This window comes from Kryptolebias marmoratus, linkage group LG5, assembly GCF_001649575.2.
Source record: "Kryptolebias marmoratus isolate JLee-2015 linkage group LG5, ASM164957v2, whole genome shotgun sequence".
Taxonomy (NCBI): Eukaryota; Metazoa; Chordata; class Actinopteri; order Cyprinodontiformes; family Rivulidae; genus Kryptolebias; species Kryptolebias marmoratus.
In genome coordinates this window covers 6,168,130-6,182,761 of record NC_051434.1, presented here as the reverse complement: position 1 = coordinate 6,182,761, position 14,632 = coordinate 6,168,130, and the positions used below count along the sequence as shown (strand labels likewise).

General features: G+C 46.3%; 2 protein-coding genes and 1 non-coding gene across 4 annotated transcripts; all 3 read left to right on the top strand.

The window, feature by feature from the left end:
* The first annotated feature begins 193 nt into the window (after positions 1–193).
* Positions 194–3,160, top strand: nrm (nurim). The gene is made up of 4 exons (XM_017422054.3): positions 194–425; positions 1,098–1,291; positions 1,779–1,955; positions 2,235–3,160. The coding sequence occupies exons 1-4, from the start codon at positions 275–277 to the stop codon at positions 2,526–2,528; spliced, it is 816 nt and encodes a 271-aa protein (XP_017277543.1). The 5' UTR covers positions 194–274; the 3' UTR covers positions 2,529–3,160.
* On the top strand, positions 620–692 carry trnak-cuu. Its single transcript has one exon. It is a non-coding gene; the product is annotated as a tRNA-Lys (tRNA).
* Positions 3,161–4,500: 1,340 nt separating the features above from the next.
* On the top strand, positions 4,501–14,376 carry ppp1r18 (protein phosphatase 1, regulatory subunit 18). 2 transcript variants are annotated; one of them, XM_017419596.3, is made up of 4 exons: positions 4,501–4,811; positions 4,971–8,800; positions 11,753–11,930; positions 13,420–14,376. In XM_017419596.3, the coding sequence occupies exons 2-4, from the start codon at positions 5,048–5,050 to the stop codon at positions 13,437–13,439; spliced, it is 3,951 nt and encodes a 1,316-aa protein (XP_017275085.1). In that variant the 5' UTR covers positions 4,501–4,811; positions 4,971–5,047; the 3' UTR covers positions 13,440–14,376. The 2 variants fall into 2 exon arrangements, with proteins under 2 accessions (XP_017275085.1, XP_017275077.1); XM_017419588.3 differs by having other exon boundaries at positions 4,502–4,811; positions 11,753–11,926.
* Positions 14,377–14,632: the final 256 nt, after the last annotated feature.

Genomic DNA, 14,632 nt, shown 5'->3' with positions numbered 1-14,632 from the left:
AAGAAATATAACTAATAAAGTTTTAAAACAGTAACTAATTAAGTTAAACCTCATAAATATACAGGGCTTAGCTTTATTTCAGTAATTTTAGTATTTATGGTAGTTAAAGTCAAGTTTCACGGCGCCATCTTGGGGCGGCGGTCGGTACTGGCGCCATTTTGTGTCGGGGCCCCCGTACTGGCGCCATCTTGCGTCGGGGTTCGGTAGCGACGGGCGGCTGCTCCTCCCGGAACTGTTCGCGGACTCCGAAATGAACATATAGCGCTGAATTGAAATGGCGTCAGCCGCGGTTCGCAGCTGGGCTCTGTGCGCCGTCTCTCTGCTGAACCTGCTCTTCGTCTCCGTCACCGGAGCGGATTTCGTCCGGTTCCTGTCCTTCCGGGCCATTTACCACAACATCACCGGGGAGACGAAACTCTGCCAGGGTGAGCGGGGGGGAAGTCAGCGCGGCTTAAAGGTTGTCGCCAACTTTTGACGGAAAAGTTGCCAGTCACATAGATAATTGATAAGTGTTCTCGCTTATTGCTACTACACGAAGTATTTAACAACCTAAAACACTTAAGAACAACTTTGGTCCGTAGTTTACCTAAAATACCACCGAAGGCGTCGTTGTGTCAGCGCCCGGCTAGCTCAGTCGGTAGAGCATGAGACTCTTAATCTCAGGGTCGTGGGTTCGAGCCCCACGTTGGGCGAGACAATTTTTTTTTTTCTCTTTTAACATCTAAGTTTATAATTCTGCTTATAAAACGTTATGCTTTTGTAGTTCTTGCGCATTCTGACTCAAAAATCCTTAAAAACAAACTCATTACGTGATTTTTCGGCTCTTTTTGACTTGCAGAAATCGTCTCATTTCTTGGTTCAAGCCCAAATATAGCAGGAGTTTTATATTTTATATGTTTTTTTTTCCAAATACACTCATTTATTGTCGTATTTTAGCGTGGTTCTGCCCCCTCCAGTATTTTGTTTATTTTTACACAGTGTGGGTTTTTAAATAGTGTTATTTATAAACAGAGTGTTGTACAAACATAATTTAAGCATATTATAAACATAATAACCTTTTAAGTTGATCTTTTTGTCATCGTCTCGTCTGCATTAAGACTCCACACCTTGGTCTGTGGCCCTCAGGGACCCCTCTGTGCTCTGGTCTCTGGCGGTGGATCTGGGTCTGCTGGCGCTCTTCACGGCGCAGCACAGCCTGCTCGCCCGGACGCCCGTCAGACAGCTGCTGCAGTCCGCGCTGGGAGTTCTGAGCAGGACGGCGTACTGCTTCACCACTGCGCTCGCCCTGCAGGTACACCGAGCGCCACATACGATGCAGCTGTTCGCTGTTATTTTGCTGTTTGGACCAGATCTGAATGTATTTCTGCATCGTTTTTAATTTTTACTTAGCCTTTAAAGTGTCGTTTCGCCTACATTCCACTGATGGGAAAGTCAGCTGCTTTGAGTGAACTGAATCACTACAGTAGAATCGGTTCATTAAAATGATTCGCTCAAAAGATTCGTTCACCGAATTCTTTTAGTCAGCCAGTTAGTTTAGTGTTTTTCTTTTGTGCCATGCACCATAAAAGGTGCCCAGCTCCCACGGGCTTATAAGACAAACAAACATGTTGAACCCAACTGAACCAAGTAACGAACGAATCAGTGAATAAAGTGATTCGGTTCAGTTCTTTTCACTCAGAAGATTCGTTCATTTGAACGACTCGTTCGCGTACGACACAACACAGATACATTCCTCGTGCATTATGTTTGAACGAGCATCATTCTCTTTGCCGGGTTAGATCCTGATGCGTTACTGGCAGCCCGTGACCGGCGCCCCCTGTCTGTGGTCGGTGCGTCACGCACCCTGGAGCATCTGGTTCCCCCTGCTCTGCTTTTCGCTGCACTTCCTCTGCTGGGCCGTCATCTGCAGCAGCCTCGTGATCTTCGACTATCCTGAGCTCGTGGGCATCAAGCAGGTGGGACGCTTACGGAGACACGAACAAATAACTGACCAAGCAGCGTATGGTTCGATCGCTCTTAGAGCTCTGATTGGCTACGCCGGTTAACCCTTTCTGAGCCGAGACCCAGAGATAATGTCCGTCGATCATCACTGCTTTAGACCATGACCAGAACACTGTTTAGTGAGATTTTAGTAGAATCATGTTCTTGTTAGCCGTTTCCGAGCAGATATCTCGTACATTTCAGTCGTAGCAGATGACTGCAGAGATAAAAACCTGTCACCTCTCCCCTCTCAGGTGTACTACAAGTGTCTTGGTTTTGGGGACCCCTTACAGGACAAACCACCGCCTGCTCAGCGCCTCCTGTCCCACCTCCGCCACCCGGTGTACCTGGAGCTGGTGGTCATCCTCTGGCTCCTGCCGGCCCTGTCCCTGGACCGGCTCCTGCTGGCGGGGACGCTGTCCACCTACGTGGCCGTGGCGCACAGTCTGGACACGCAGGACTTGGCCTACCTCTGCGCGCGGGTCAAAGGTGGGACGCAGCTCCGTGCTGCGTCTGACCGCGGCGACAGCAACCACGTGGGGAAGTGACGCTGGCGTGCGTCCAAAGGGGGGAAATGGAGAAAACAACTTGTCATTTTAAAGTTTCCACTTAGAATAAAACTAAACTCTCTAAATACTCCAGTTTTTCACTGCACTGATTGATTTTTATGCCAAATTATGTTTTTAGAAACTGTTACATTGATACGCCGAAGGTTTGTTTCTGGTTTATTATTTGTTTTGTCTCTTTTTAGTTAAAAAAAAACACTAAATCTAATGTGATTTCTGATACCAGGACTGTGTTTTGTAGGACTTGAAGCTGTAAAAACTCATTTTAAGTCTCGTCATCCCTGATAGCCTCAGAATCGTTTTCATCTCACCGTACTGTACTCTTTAATTTCAAAATAATGTCGATTCATCGCATCTGCACAGAACCTTCAACGGAACCACGATCCCAAGTTTCAGTATTTTGGATTTAAACGCCTTTTCTTGTTGTTGTTTTTCCTTTTACCATGTTTTTAGAAGTCAGAGTGTTCCGGTTTGTTGTTCTCGGACAGATAACTCCAGTTTTACTTCGTTAAAACTCTCCAGCAGATGCCTGCTAAGTAAGTTCTCAGGAAAAACTCGACAGCGTGGTGATAATTTCAAGTGTTCAGCTTAAATAAAGGCATAAGTTGTACAAACAGGCATCCAGTTGTCATTTTTTAGTTAAAACTCACAGATAAAACTTGTTTTTTTGAAGTCTGCGTTGCTCACTTTTAGCCTGCTGTCACTGGTTTGAATAAAGAAGAAAATAAATGATAAAAAGGATGTTTAATGACACAACCCCATGCAAACTGCAGCTGCACGTCGCCTAATATGCACACAGGCTCAGAGATGATGTAAATAACATTTATAAGTTTTCCAAAGCAATATGTTTTGTGGACGAGAGGGAAAATTTGGCTTTGGAGCTCAAAAAGACAAGAACCAGTGTGTAAAAAATCTAATAATTGTAAATTAAATGGAGGGAAAACGCTTTACGTGGTGTCCTAAAACCGTTAGAAGTGAAGAAATCTTGGCTCTTCCAGCACAAACACACACGCAGAAACGTGGAAGACAGATTCCAAACTGATCTCTGCGTCCGAACACTTCATTTTGAGCTGATTACGACTTTTAAACACCGTTCAGTGAGTTACTTCTTATTGGTTTGGAAACACTTTCATTCATGCTTCCTGTGTTCAGTTCAAAGGTACTCACTGCAAACATTAAAAAAGACATCCAGACGGTGAGGTGGGAAAGAGTTTACTCCAGTGAATTTCCAGATATATTGGTCTTCAGCTCTGAAATGCGGGTACGCGCTGGACGTAAACAAAGCTTTTTGCTGCCTGTAGCCTGTAAACGACTGGGGCAACATCTGACAAGAGTAGAGTCGAGGAGAATACGTTCAGGTGGAAATATCAAAGTGAACCAGCTGCTAAATGTGAAAGAAAAAGAGAAAAAAAACAAGAAATATCAGGGATCAAGCACCAAAACAGTCAAACTTCTACACCTGTAGCTTTAATTATTTGACCTGTTTACAGTCACTTCGGCTGTTTCTGTAGATAAACAAACACGTGGTCACATCAACCATCATCAGGAGAAAGATGTTGATTTTACTGGTCTGTTGATAACTTTGCAAATTTAGTTATTTCCGTTTAAAGAATCGGAGATTTATGACAACTTCCTGCTCATTAATCATCCAGTTACAGCAGCTTCTCTGATGAGGTTCTTTTTATTGCTTCTCACAGAAAACCTGATGTTTCTGCTTTAATATCTTTCCTAATAATCTTTCCCTCCAGCTGAAGATAAAGTTGTAAGAAAAATGTGATGATGAAGACTAATTAAGGCATTAAAGTCGGTGCCAGTGACGCTGATCCCGCTGCAGCTTTGCGCTTTGGTAAATCTGGCCGCGCCTCCTCCTCCTCCTCCTCCTCCTCCTCCTCTTCCTCCTCTCCAATCAGCCCTGCTGGACGCGGAGATGTGCCCGAGGGGGGGTCAGGAGCCGGGCAGACGGCTGTGCGCCTTAAACGCCTTTTCTTAGGTCCCACAATATGGTGTGTGCCACTAAACTCTCCTGACGGGAACCGAATGTCATTATCGGATTAAGGCCCTCAGTCCTGAGGCTGGAAGTCGTTCGGACCGGGACGGAGCCGTTTCCAAGCCTCGGGGCGGTTCGGCTGCGAGACAGGGCACTTTTTAAACACCGGCTTTTCCTGCAAAACTAATTTATTTTAGCTCTGGACGCAAAGTTTCCGCGGAGAGGAGGAGCGCATTACGCACAAGCGGAGATGTAAAGTCGAGCTGGATCTGGGTTTGGTAAGCTCAGCTTTGCTTGCTCAGTTCATCAAATTATGTGCTTTAATGTTCTTTAAGTTAAACTGCAGGCTTGACTTCCTGTAACTCCTTTAAAGGAACCCTTATCTCTGTGAAAAAAACTGGTTTTATTTGACTCTTTTTGTGTTTTGTTTTTTGCAGACAGTTCCTGGACGCTCTGTGGGGAGAACTCTTGACCATTTTGTCCAAAGAGGTGCACCATTTTTCTTGAGTGTGCTATGTCTGTCTCCTCCCTGCCAGAATGGAAACAACTTCTTCTGGAGAGGAAGAGGAGAGAGGAGGAGGAGCGAGAGAGGAGAGAAAAAGAAGAGGAGGAGAAGTTAGCCAGCATGCCCGCATGGAAGCGAGGGATCATCCAGAGGAGGAAGGCCAAGCAGGAGAACGTGGGGGACAGGGAGAGGGATAAGGACATCAGCCTGCTGCCGGTGGACCTCCGGTCTCCTCCCGACGCTCTGAGCGACACCGACAGCTCTGTTACTGTCAACCTGGGGAGTGACCTGTCCCTCAGTCCCGATCCAGGGCAGTGGCTGGACGCTGCTGAGCCCAAACCCGGGAGTCAGGTGTACCTGGAAACCATAGTCCCTGTCCATGAAAACCCGTTCATCCGCACGCAAAGTTCGTGGAGGAAAGGCAGGGAGGCGGACGTCGGGAATGAGCTGGAAGTCAAGGAGAAACCGAGTCCCAGGTGTCAAGATGCGGAGCCGGCCAGAGGACGAGACATCGAGCTGAAAATAGAGAGGTTTATGGATTTAACTCAGGGGTGGGATAAAGAGAAGAGCAGGGATCGAAGTCTAGGAAGAGAAAACGCCCGAGAGGGACCTGAAAAAGAGAAAAAACAGCAAAAAGAGTTTGTTAAAGATGCACCAAGGGAGCAGGAAAAAGAAATCCATCTGCCACCTGGACCATTTCCCCCCTCTGGTCCTTGTCTTCGGACCATCCGGGCCGACAACATCATCATCATCGAACAGGACAAAGGAGGCGGCGATGAGCAGAGGGGGAGGCCAGAGGAGGACCAGCAGGGCAAACGAGGGATGAAGATGGACCTGAGGGAGATCCTGGCTGGAGGAGGGAGCGTCACCGAGATCCGAGCCTCCGAAGTTCTGATCATAAAGCCTTCAGCCAGTCCTGAAGAGAGGGCTCAGGGGGGAAAGGGACGAGAGGACAGGGACGTGAAGAGCAGCGTGGAGAGTTTGGGCCGGGAGCTGAGGTCGGACATGTCCTGGCTGAGAGACAAGGAGAAGGAGCGACCCTGGGGCCAGGCGACGGTTATTAATAAAGACGACAGGAAGGACAGCTCGGATGATTGTGTGTTTGTCGAGAGGGGAGGGAGGGTCAGCCAGCTGCTGAGTAAATTCGGACAACACCCGAAGCCTCCGTCTCGATCCAAAAGCTCCGATAATTTCCTCCAACCAGGGTGGAGGAAATACTCAGAAGATCAAGACGAACAACAATCTGAGGAGAGAAGGAGCGACGGAAGGAACGCGTCGCTGAGAACCGTACCGAAACGCTCGTTCAGCTTCTCGGATCGGGTTATCGGCGGCGGCGTGGAGAATGGGGACGGGAGATGTTACGAGAGGACGCATTCGGACAGAAGCGCGGCGCCGTGGGCGGATGTAGCAGGCACAGCAAGGCTCAGGCTGGGGTGTGCCCGGTTTTCAGACAAGGACCGCTTCGGGAAGCAGAGAGATGTTAAAACCGAGGAGGATAAGGGGGGAGTGATGCAAAACAGGGAGGGAGAAATGTGGAAAAAACACAGGAGTGAACTTAAGAAGGTTGAGTCCATGGATAAGAGAGCTGCCGGCAAAGTAGGAGATGCAGATGGAGACCGGGGGTTCACTGTGGCATCGGTTAAAAACACGGAGGGAGTGTCATTCGCAAGGAGGGTGACGATCAGGCAGGATGGGAGAGCAAGAGCTGACAGGGAAGTGAGGCTACTCGCCAGGGAGAAGAGTTTGGATAAAGATTCTGAGACAGAAGGACAGACTGAGGCACACGTCGGTGACAAAGTCCTGAGAGAGGACGGAAGTAAAACCCTTCCCGAAGGTTGCGATGCCGGTCCAGCATCTGGAGATCTGCCTAGTCCCAGAGAAGCTCAACACAGACACGATTCGGCTTGTAATGAGTGCTCGAGTCTTCTCTGCACAGCCGCTGATCAGGTCCACCAAAGAGGGGCCGAGTGGAGTGGTACGGGACCACAAGGACCCTACCTAACATACTCTGTCCTGTCCCAACAAACTGAGAATCTTATAAGCAAAATAGAAAAGCTCGGAGACACGACCGTATATCTGAACGAGAGGGGAGAACGAGTTTACAAGGCTGCACCCGAAGTGACAAGAGAGAACCAACAGGAGGCGCAAACAGGGAATCTAACTCACGATGCAACCCCGAGATCCCCGAGAAGGACCGCGCCCATCGGGATCCCTCAAGGTCCGCTCGAGATCCAAATCCCCAGGTCTGTGTTTTACGTCGCCGAAGACGTGCCGGAGAGGAGAAAGAATGAGCGTCAAAGCAGTGATGGACAGGATGGCGAGGCGGGGCAGAAGGTGGAGACGAGGGACAGCTGGAAGGTCGGAAAACCTCTGAGCCGCATCGAGTCCCTGAGAGAGAAGATCCGCCAGAGAGAGCTGGAGAAGCAGAGACAAAGAGAGGCCCGGGACGGAGACGGGAGCGAAGCTGCAGCGGCCGGTGATGCTCAGCCAGGTGAGGACAGGTATGAGCAGAAGGGAGGTGAAGCCGCCAAGCAGAGGGAAGCTGTGGCTCATATGCAGACGAGGCCAATCGAAGCAGAGATGGGACAGGAAGAGGCGGCGGAGCAGACATCCATGACTGCACGTGACGTCAGACGGGAAGTCAGCGTGTTGAAAACTTACCCTCAGCTTCCTGTTTCTGTCCCACACTCACAAGACGACGGCGGAGAGGAAGTGACAGGCGAGTCCACGGCTGCTGCCTCCGAAGTTACCTCTGACAGGTCCCAGAAACCCGAGGATGAAGACGAGCCCCTGAAAGATGTAGAGGAGCAGCTGGGGCGCCACAGGGGTCAAAGCGAGAGCACGGAAGAGGAAGAGGAGGAAGACAAGGGTCTCTCACAAGAGGACGCGGTAAGCTACACAACGCCAGTCGAATCCGCACAACCTCTGTCCTCTTCGCCACCTCTTCCCAGCTCCCTGGCAGCCATGAGCCGGATCTACAACCTGAACACGGTGGGTTCGAGGTCAGCGTTGTGTCTGAGGGACAGGACCGTGGACGTCCCGTCGTCTCTGCACCTCGTCAAAGTGAAGCCGCTCATTTCCAGCTCGCAGCAGGGGGACATCAAGGCGCTGACAGGTGAGAGCGTTTGTGGCGTTCAGCGACAGATAGACCAGTTTCAGCTGAAAGAGCAGGAAGCTCCGAAGTCGAGCACAAACACGTCTTCAAAGGACAGAGAAACTAAAGGGCAGCAAAGCCCAAAAGGGGGGCTGAAGCAGCAGAAGGAAGAGGAGGAATCCCCAAAACTGAAGCCCAAAGAGTCTCCTCAGCGTAACAGCTCTCAAACACCTCAGCCCAAGCAAACTATCACCGTCACCCCCTCATTTGTCAGGAGCCAATCTCCAGACAACACCCTAAAACCCACAAACTGTGCTCCGACGCCGGCCTCCTCCCCAAGCTCGTCGTCCCCAGCCAGCTCCCCCAGTGTCTCCCCATCGCCGAGCCCGTCGCCGAAGCTCTTTACCATCAGGAGTTCCTCGGGGGCCCACGTGAAGAGAGGCGCCACCATCACAGTTACCCCCAAAAAGCCTGCCGTGGCGGCGGCGGCCCCCACGGTGCGGCCGACACCAGCAGAGCCTGCCAAGGGCCCATCGCAGCAAGCGACCCCCGCCGCGGACGAGCCGGTGAAGAAGAGGTACCCGGCTGTGGAGGAAATTGAGGTGATCGGCGGATATCAGAACCTGGAGAAGTCCTGTTTGGTCAAGAATAAAGTGACCCCAAAGAGGGTGAGTCGTTGTTTTTTGTTTTGTTTCGTAGAATAGCAGTTTTTAACCTGTCGGGGTACGGAAATGGCAGCTTGCAAGGCGAGCGGGGGGGTCGCGGCTCTCTGACGTGTCAAGCAGGATCCCTTTCCACTGGGAGAACATCCCTGATGATTGAGACGTACAATCACAGAGAAGCAGCTAAGCCGGTTAAAGCCTTATCAGGCACGACATCTTGATTCTGAGCCACAAAAACCCTTCGAGTGATCTCCTTCGCCGTTTGCTCCTGTGCTCTAATTCTCCACGCACTTTTGACTTTTACCCTGTAATTAAAACTCACGACTCTGCGTCGCACATCTGCGGTTTATTCTTTTCACGAAGCGACAGAAGAAAACAACAACAGAAACACACATCCTACAGTAACGTTGAAGGCCTCAGTAGAGATGGAGAAGTAGGTTAGGAAACCACAAATGGAGGCAGCCAGCTCCTTCCTGGTCTTCTTCTTCTTTTGTGTATTTTGTCTGCCTGCCTAACTTGAATGCAAGTTTCGCGTGAAAAGATGCTTCTGTTCGCGGTACTTTAGCTCGAGCAGCCTCCGACTGCTAATGAATCTCAAAGTTTCTCCTTTACTTTGCTTTTTTTTGTTTTTCTTGCGCCCAGTGAGCCGTTATGTAACGAAAGGAAAGACGAAGTTGCTCAACAGATCAGACGTGAAGTTTCCAGCATCCTGTGACGCTGAACCTTACTCTTTTTAGGACTTTCACTTTACGAATCAAATAGCTGTTTTGAGTTTTTTGGAGATAAAAATTCCCCTCTGTGGGCATCCTTGCTTCCTTGTTCCCTTGTGTCGATTCTCCCGTTAGTGTTGAGTCAGCCCTCGCTGCCTCTCAAAGTGTACTCTTTGTGTTGTCCTGGCTCTCTTCTAGCGGGGGTTTGGGTCTGTTAGACTGCAGTTTTGGCAGCGTGTTTTTTGACCTTCCACTGCGCGACTGAGCGTCACTGACAGCAGGTCGCCCACTCTCAGTTCGCTAACCGAGGCGTGGAGCGGAAAAAACGATCGGCGACGAGGGAGGGCGACGCTCAGCTGCTGGTTTGTCGGCGGTTCTGCTGAAATGATTAAAAGTCTGACAGAAAACTCCCTGTCACGCTGCATGTTTTTGCTCACTTCCTCTTTCGGATGTCTGAGCTTCCTCCAAAAAGAAAAGAAAGACAGAGATCGACAAGCGGAAGTGATGTGCCGTCCGCTTTTAAATCCCTGAACTCTTACTTTGCAGGACCATCTGGTTCTCAAAGCTCAACTGCAAGAGAGGAAAAAAAAAAAAAGAGCGCAAAAGTTAATTTTAACTTTATAATTCTGACTACGGCAGTCCTCTTTAGCCGCAGGAGGCGATGACCATGAAGTGATTTTCTGACCACCTGTTGCTCTCACGTTGATGCTCTTCAGTTTGACGTCAGGCCTCGTTCCCTCCCCCCCTTTAACCATTAAATCACAGTAGGGGGGGGGATGAACTGCTTGTCTCCTAATTTTCTCCCCATTTATCGTCTCTCCTGCACCAGTTGCTCTCTAGCCTGGCTTGATCTAAACGTTTGCTGCAAAACCTGGCATGTGTCCTATTTGTGACGTATTCTCAGGTTCTGTTGAATGACTTTAATGTGGTTTTTTTTTTGTCCTTAAGTAATCCCTCCAGTGTTTTTAAAAAAGGACGTTCATGCCAGAGGCGACCTTAAAGTTGCTCTGTCATTCGGTTCTTTACTGAGATAAATGAACTTCCCTTCTCGTGCCTCCGTCCTACTGGTGCCCCTGCCGCCCTTCGGTGTTAGGCCGGCTTAATCGGGGTCAGCGAGGGAGGATTACCCCCTTCTGCCTTAAGGTGGAGTCTCGCGGGGCTGCGACGGTTGCAGACGAGTCGGTGACGCAAAACTGTGAGAGAAATTTGCAAGAAATCAGGCGAATTGCTGAGTTCGCTACGAGACTGAGCTCTGAGTGTTTGTGACCGAGTGACCAGTTCACGGCGCGCGTTTGGCTCGTCCGGTTTGTGAAAATCCACTGCTTGTTTGTTTTGGTTTCTTGTGTTTTGTTGCGCATCACTTTGTCATTTGCCCCTACCCGTACCCTTGGCCGCCGCTTCCACTTTTATGGTCATGATGAGGAAACTGAGAGTCCCTCTTGTGAACGCCAACCTCGGTCCAGTGAGATGCTTGGACGCGTTCAGCCTTTTCCTTGCAGACAGCCATAGTTCAGGTCAAAGCAGCTCGATGCACCGCTTCCTGTTGGATTTCGGCTGACTGTTTACACTGCGCTGGCTGTTGAGTAAACAACCTGCACTGGGCCTTATTTGACCTTCGAAAACCAGAACTTCTGTTCCTTTTTTTTATTTTAGATTTTATTTTACTTCTGCCTCTAAATATGCATCCTGATTTCTAACAAAGTGTTCAGAGCACCGTGTTAAACTTCACACTCTCAGCTGACTTTACTGTAAATGCGCTCAAACGCCTCGCAGAGACAGACCGAAGTACCCTTCAGGGCCTCCGGGTTGGGTTCGAAAGCTGACCGTTTACGTTTATGGGAAAGGAAATATGCAGTGTTTGGAGCTGCTTACTTTTGACTTGGGTCTTTAGCCTAACAGGTGGTGATAACGTCCCGGTTTATTTAAAATAAAAGAAGTTTTAGGAATTTGTCACCAGGAATTTAATGCAATCTTTTTGCCCTCCTGGTTCTTGAGTTTTTAATGTGGATAAATGCAAACTCCTCATACAAGAAGCATGTTTACAGTTTAATGCAACTTTTACTTTAAGCCAGTAAATGACAACATATCTCACTATAGATTAAATAATAAATATAAAACATGGGAAAACAACAAGGCTTATATTGTGTTTCACACGTTTAAGCTAAAGTAAGCCCTGCAACAATGAAATATAACTCTAATAATAACTCAAGTGAAATAAAATGACGCCTTCCTGGTTTGACGTTTGCAGGGGAAGGTGTGTTTCGATGAGGACCAGCTGGAGCAGGTATGCGAGTACCCGTCAGAGAACTCCATGCTGGAGAGGAGTGAGAGGCTGCGGGGAGAGGATGAAGGTGAAGGAGGAGGAGGAGTGCTTTTAAAGAGCATCAAGAGCGTGGAGATCACAACAGAACAACGTCTCAGGGTGGGTCAGTGTCACCCCCTTCTCAGAAAACACAGCGTGTAGTGGGATGATGTTTTCAGTGTGTCCTTATAACAGTTTCCTGAGAAAATCTGTTGGATTTATTTCATAAAACCTTCCTGCAAATATGCAGACCCATTGAAACCCATCATTAAACCACATTATCTGAATATATTTCTTCATAAGGGAGGTTGTTCGTAGTTTTTCCTGTGATGGCTGCAATAAATCATCACCACGTTGTAATAAAACTGAAATAAAATCGAACTGTATGAGTGTTTCTAATGTGCTGCAGTAGTAAAAGTAGTTCCTAATGTCATTATGTTAACTTATATTTTTTTAAAAACTTGGCTAAAAAAATAAATTGCAAACTGTTTTGTCTTTTTTTTTAAAACATATTTAATTACGAACTGGTCGCACATCTCTTGGTAAAGTGTGTCAACAGTTGGGGAAAGTAGCATTTGTCTAAATGCTAATGACAAGAGGAATGCTGCATTTTTACTGGTCTCAGCAGCTTCCTAATTTGTCTTTAATGCTGTTTATTTCGTTTTGGTGCTCATGTTGTGCTTCATTTGAGTCAATAAGAGCAACTAAAGGATCAAAAATAGCTCTTTATATTAGTGAGCAAAGGTGTCTGTTAGCATGCTAATTAGCTTGGGTGCTAACAGAGCAGAATTCAAAATGTGTATCTGTTTAAAAACTGTTTCAAAGATGATATTTTGTCAGTAAGTCTATACTTTGACATAAAATAAGTAAGTTTTCTAAAACAATTTAAAAACCAGAATCCTACATCAAATTCAGACACTTAGCTAGCTTAGCATCGCTTGAACTGGTTTCTTGCTAATTAAAGTAACTATTGTGTAAACCACAATTACTACTGATTAAATTTTCATGATTTCATTTGTAAATCTTCATTAAATTAACAATAAAATAGTGCAATCTTTACATATTGTTTCAGAGCCCAGACTTTTAGGATAACATAGTGTAAAATGTAGATTAACACAATTTGTGAATGCTAATAGTGATGCAAGGGATGCCACGTTTCTTACTTTTACCTAGTTTAGAGTTTCGTTGTGTGTTTTTCCCAACTTATTTGGTAATTTCAGCATTAAACGTGGAAATGTTAGTGTCACTGAAAACAAAAAATCAAAGTAAAAACACTCACAAGTGGGCCGATTTATGCTCTGCCACACATGGTTTGTTGACTGTGAGGGAAAATACAGAACAATGCTTTCTTGACCTTTAATTAAAATCACCAGTTTTCATGAATTTGTAGCCTAAATGGCAGCAGGTGGACAATGGGCAAGCTCAGAACAGTAATAAATTGAATAAAGATTGATTTGCAAATAAATATAAATGGGGCTGTGTATCATATTGAAAGGTTGCATTGTCTGCAGACACAAAACTATAAACGTCACTGTTTGCTGAATGGGAAGATCCAATAAAAACTTAAATTATATTCACCATATTTACCTTCCATCTCCATCTCTGTGTTTCAGGTGAGTCTTTTCCCCGGTAGAAGCCAGTCACCCTCACCAAAATTGCCCATGTGATGAGATCATCAACATTTTACTCAGAAATAATATGATTTTTATTGTGTTTTCATGTATTTGTGTTTGTATGTTGTGTTTCATCTGGGATCAAAAGTTAAAATTGGATTTATGCACTCAGTTAAAAAGAGTTTACTGTGGGAAAAGTACCCCTCAGTTTTTGTTCAGGGACATCTGTGAATGTATCAGAATGGTGCGCGTGTTCAAAATAAAATGTAAAGAAAGGGATAAGATTTTATTTTCCAAATAGTATATATTTTATAGTCTCTTCTATGTTAATATATTCCTCGGTTCTAGTCAGCGCTGCCTCAGCACAGAAAAAAAAAGACTTGATGAAGTGATTTTTATGTCATCTGGATTTATGTGCCTGCTGGATTAGCCCAAACAGATGACATAAAGATCAGTGACCACATTTAATCTGAAACCTTTCAATAATAAACAAAAGCACCTATATATTTAATCTGAAACCTTTCAGATTAAATTCCTCTCAGTTGGTGGTTTTTGGTGCAATCTGTGACACAATGCAGGTTAATCACACATGAGGTGTATCGAAGCCTCGTTGGGTATAAAAACACCTCTGGTGACTGTTCAGGTCACGAGCTCGGACTTGACTAAAGGTTTTTATTTTGATATTTTTATCGTGTTAAAGTGGAGAGTCTCCCTGAGAGGAAGATTTTTATTAAATAAACAGTATGCACTTCAGCACATTACAGCTGATGTTGGATTTTTAGCGATGGTACATTTATAATGTTATATAAATAAATAAATGGTGTTTCTTGTTTTTAACTGAACTTTTTAATTGGTGGAAGATCGTGCAAGTTTGTTTGCATATCTTTTTTTTTGCTATAACAGTTAAAGAAGCTGGCTTCAAAGAAAAAAAAAGTTAATAAAGTTTTCTGAAAACAGCTTTTGTCTGATTTTCTTTTGTTCTTGTGTAAGATGTCACACTGCCTTTTGCCTAACATGAAATTACTTTTAACATTTTTACTTTCAAAGTACCGCTGGTTTCACAAGTGTCCCTGTACGGATGAATCATTGGATTACCATGGGCTGAAGTTGATGAAGAACCTAAATTGAGTTGTTTAGAGTTAAAATAAGCAAAAAAGAGGCTAAAACAAGCAGAACAAAAGCTGAAAGAAGCAGAATGGTAGCTAAAATGAGC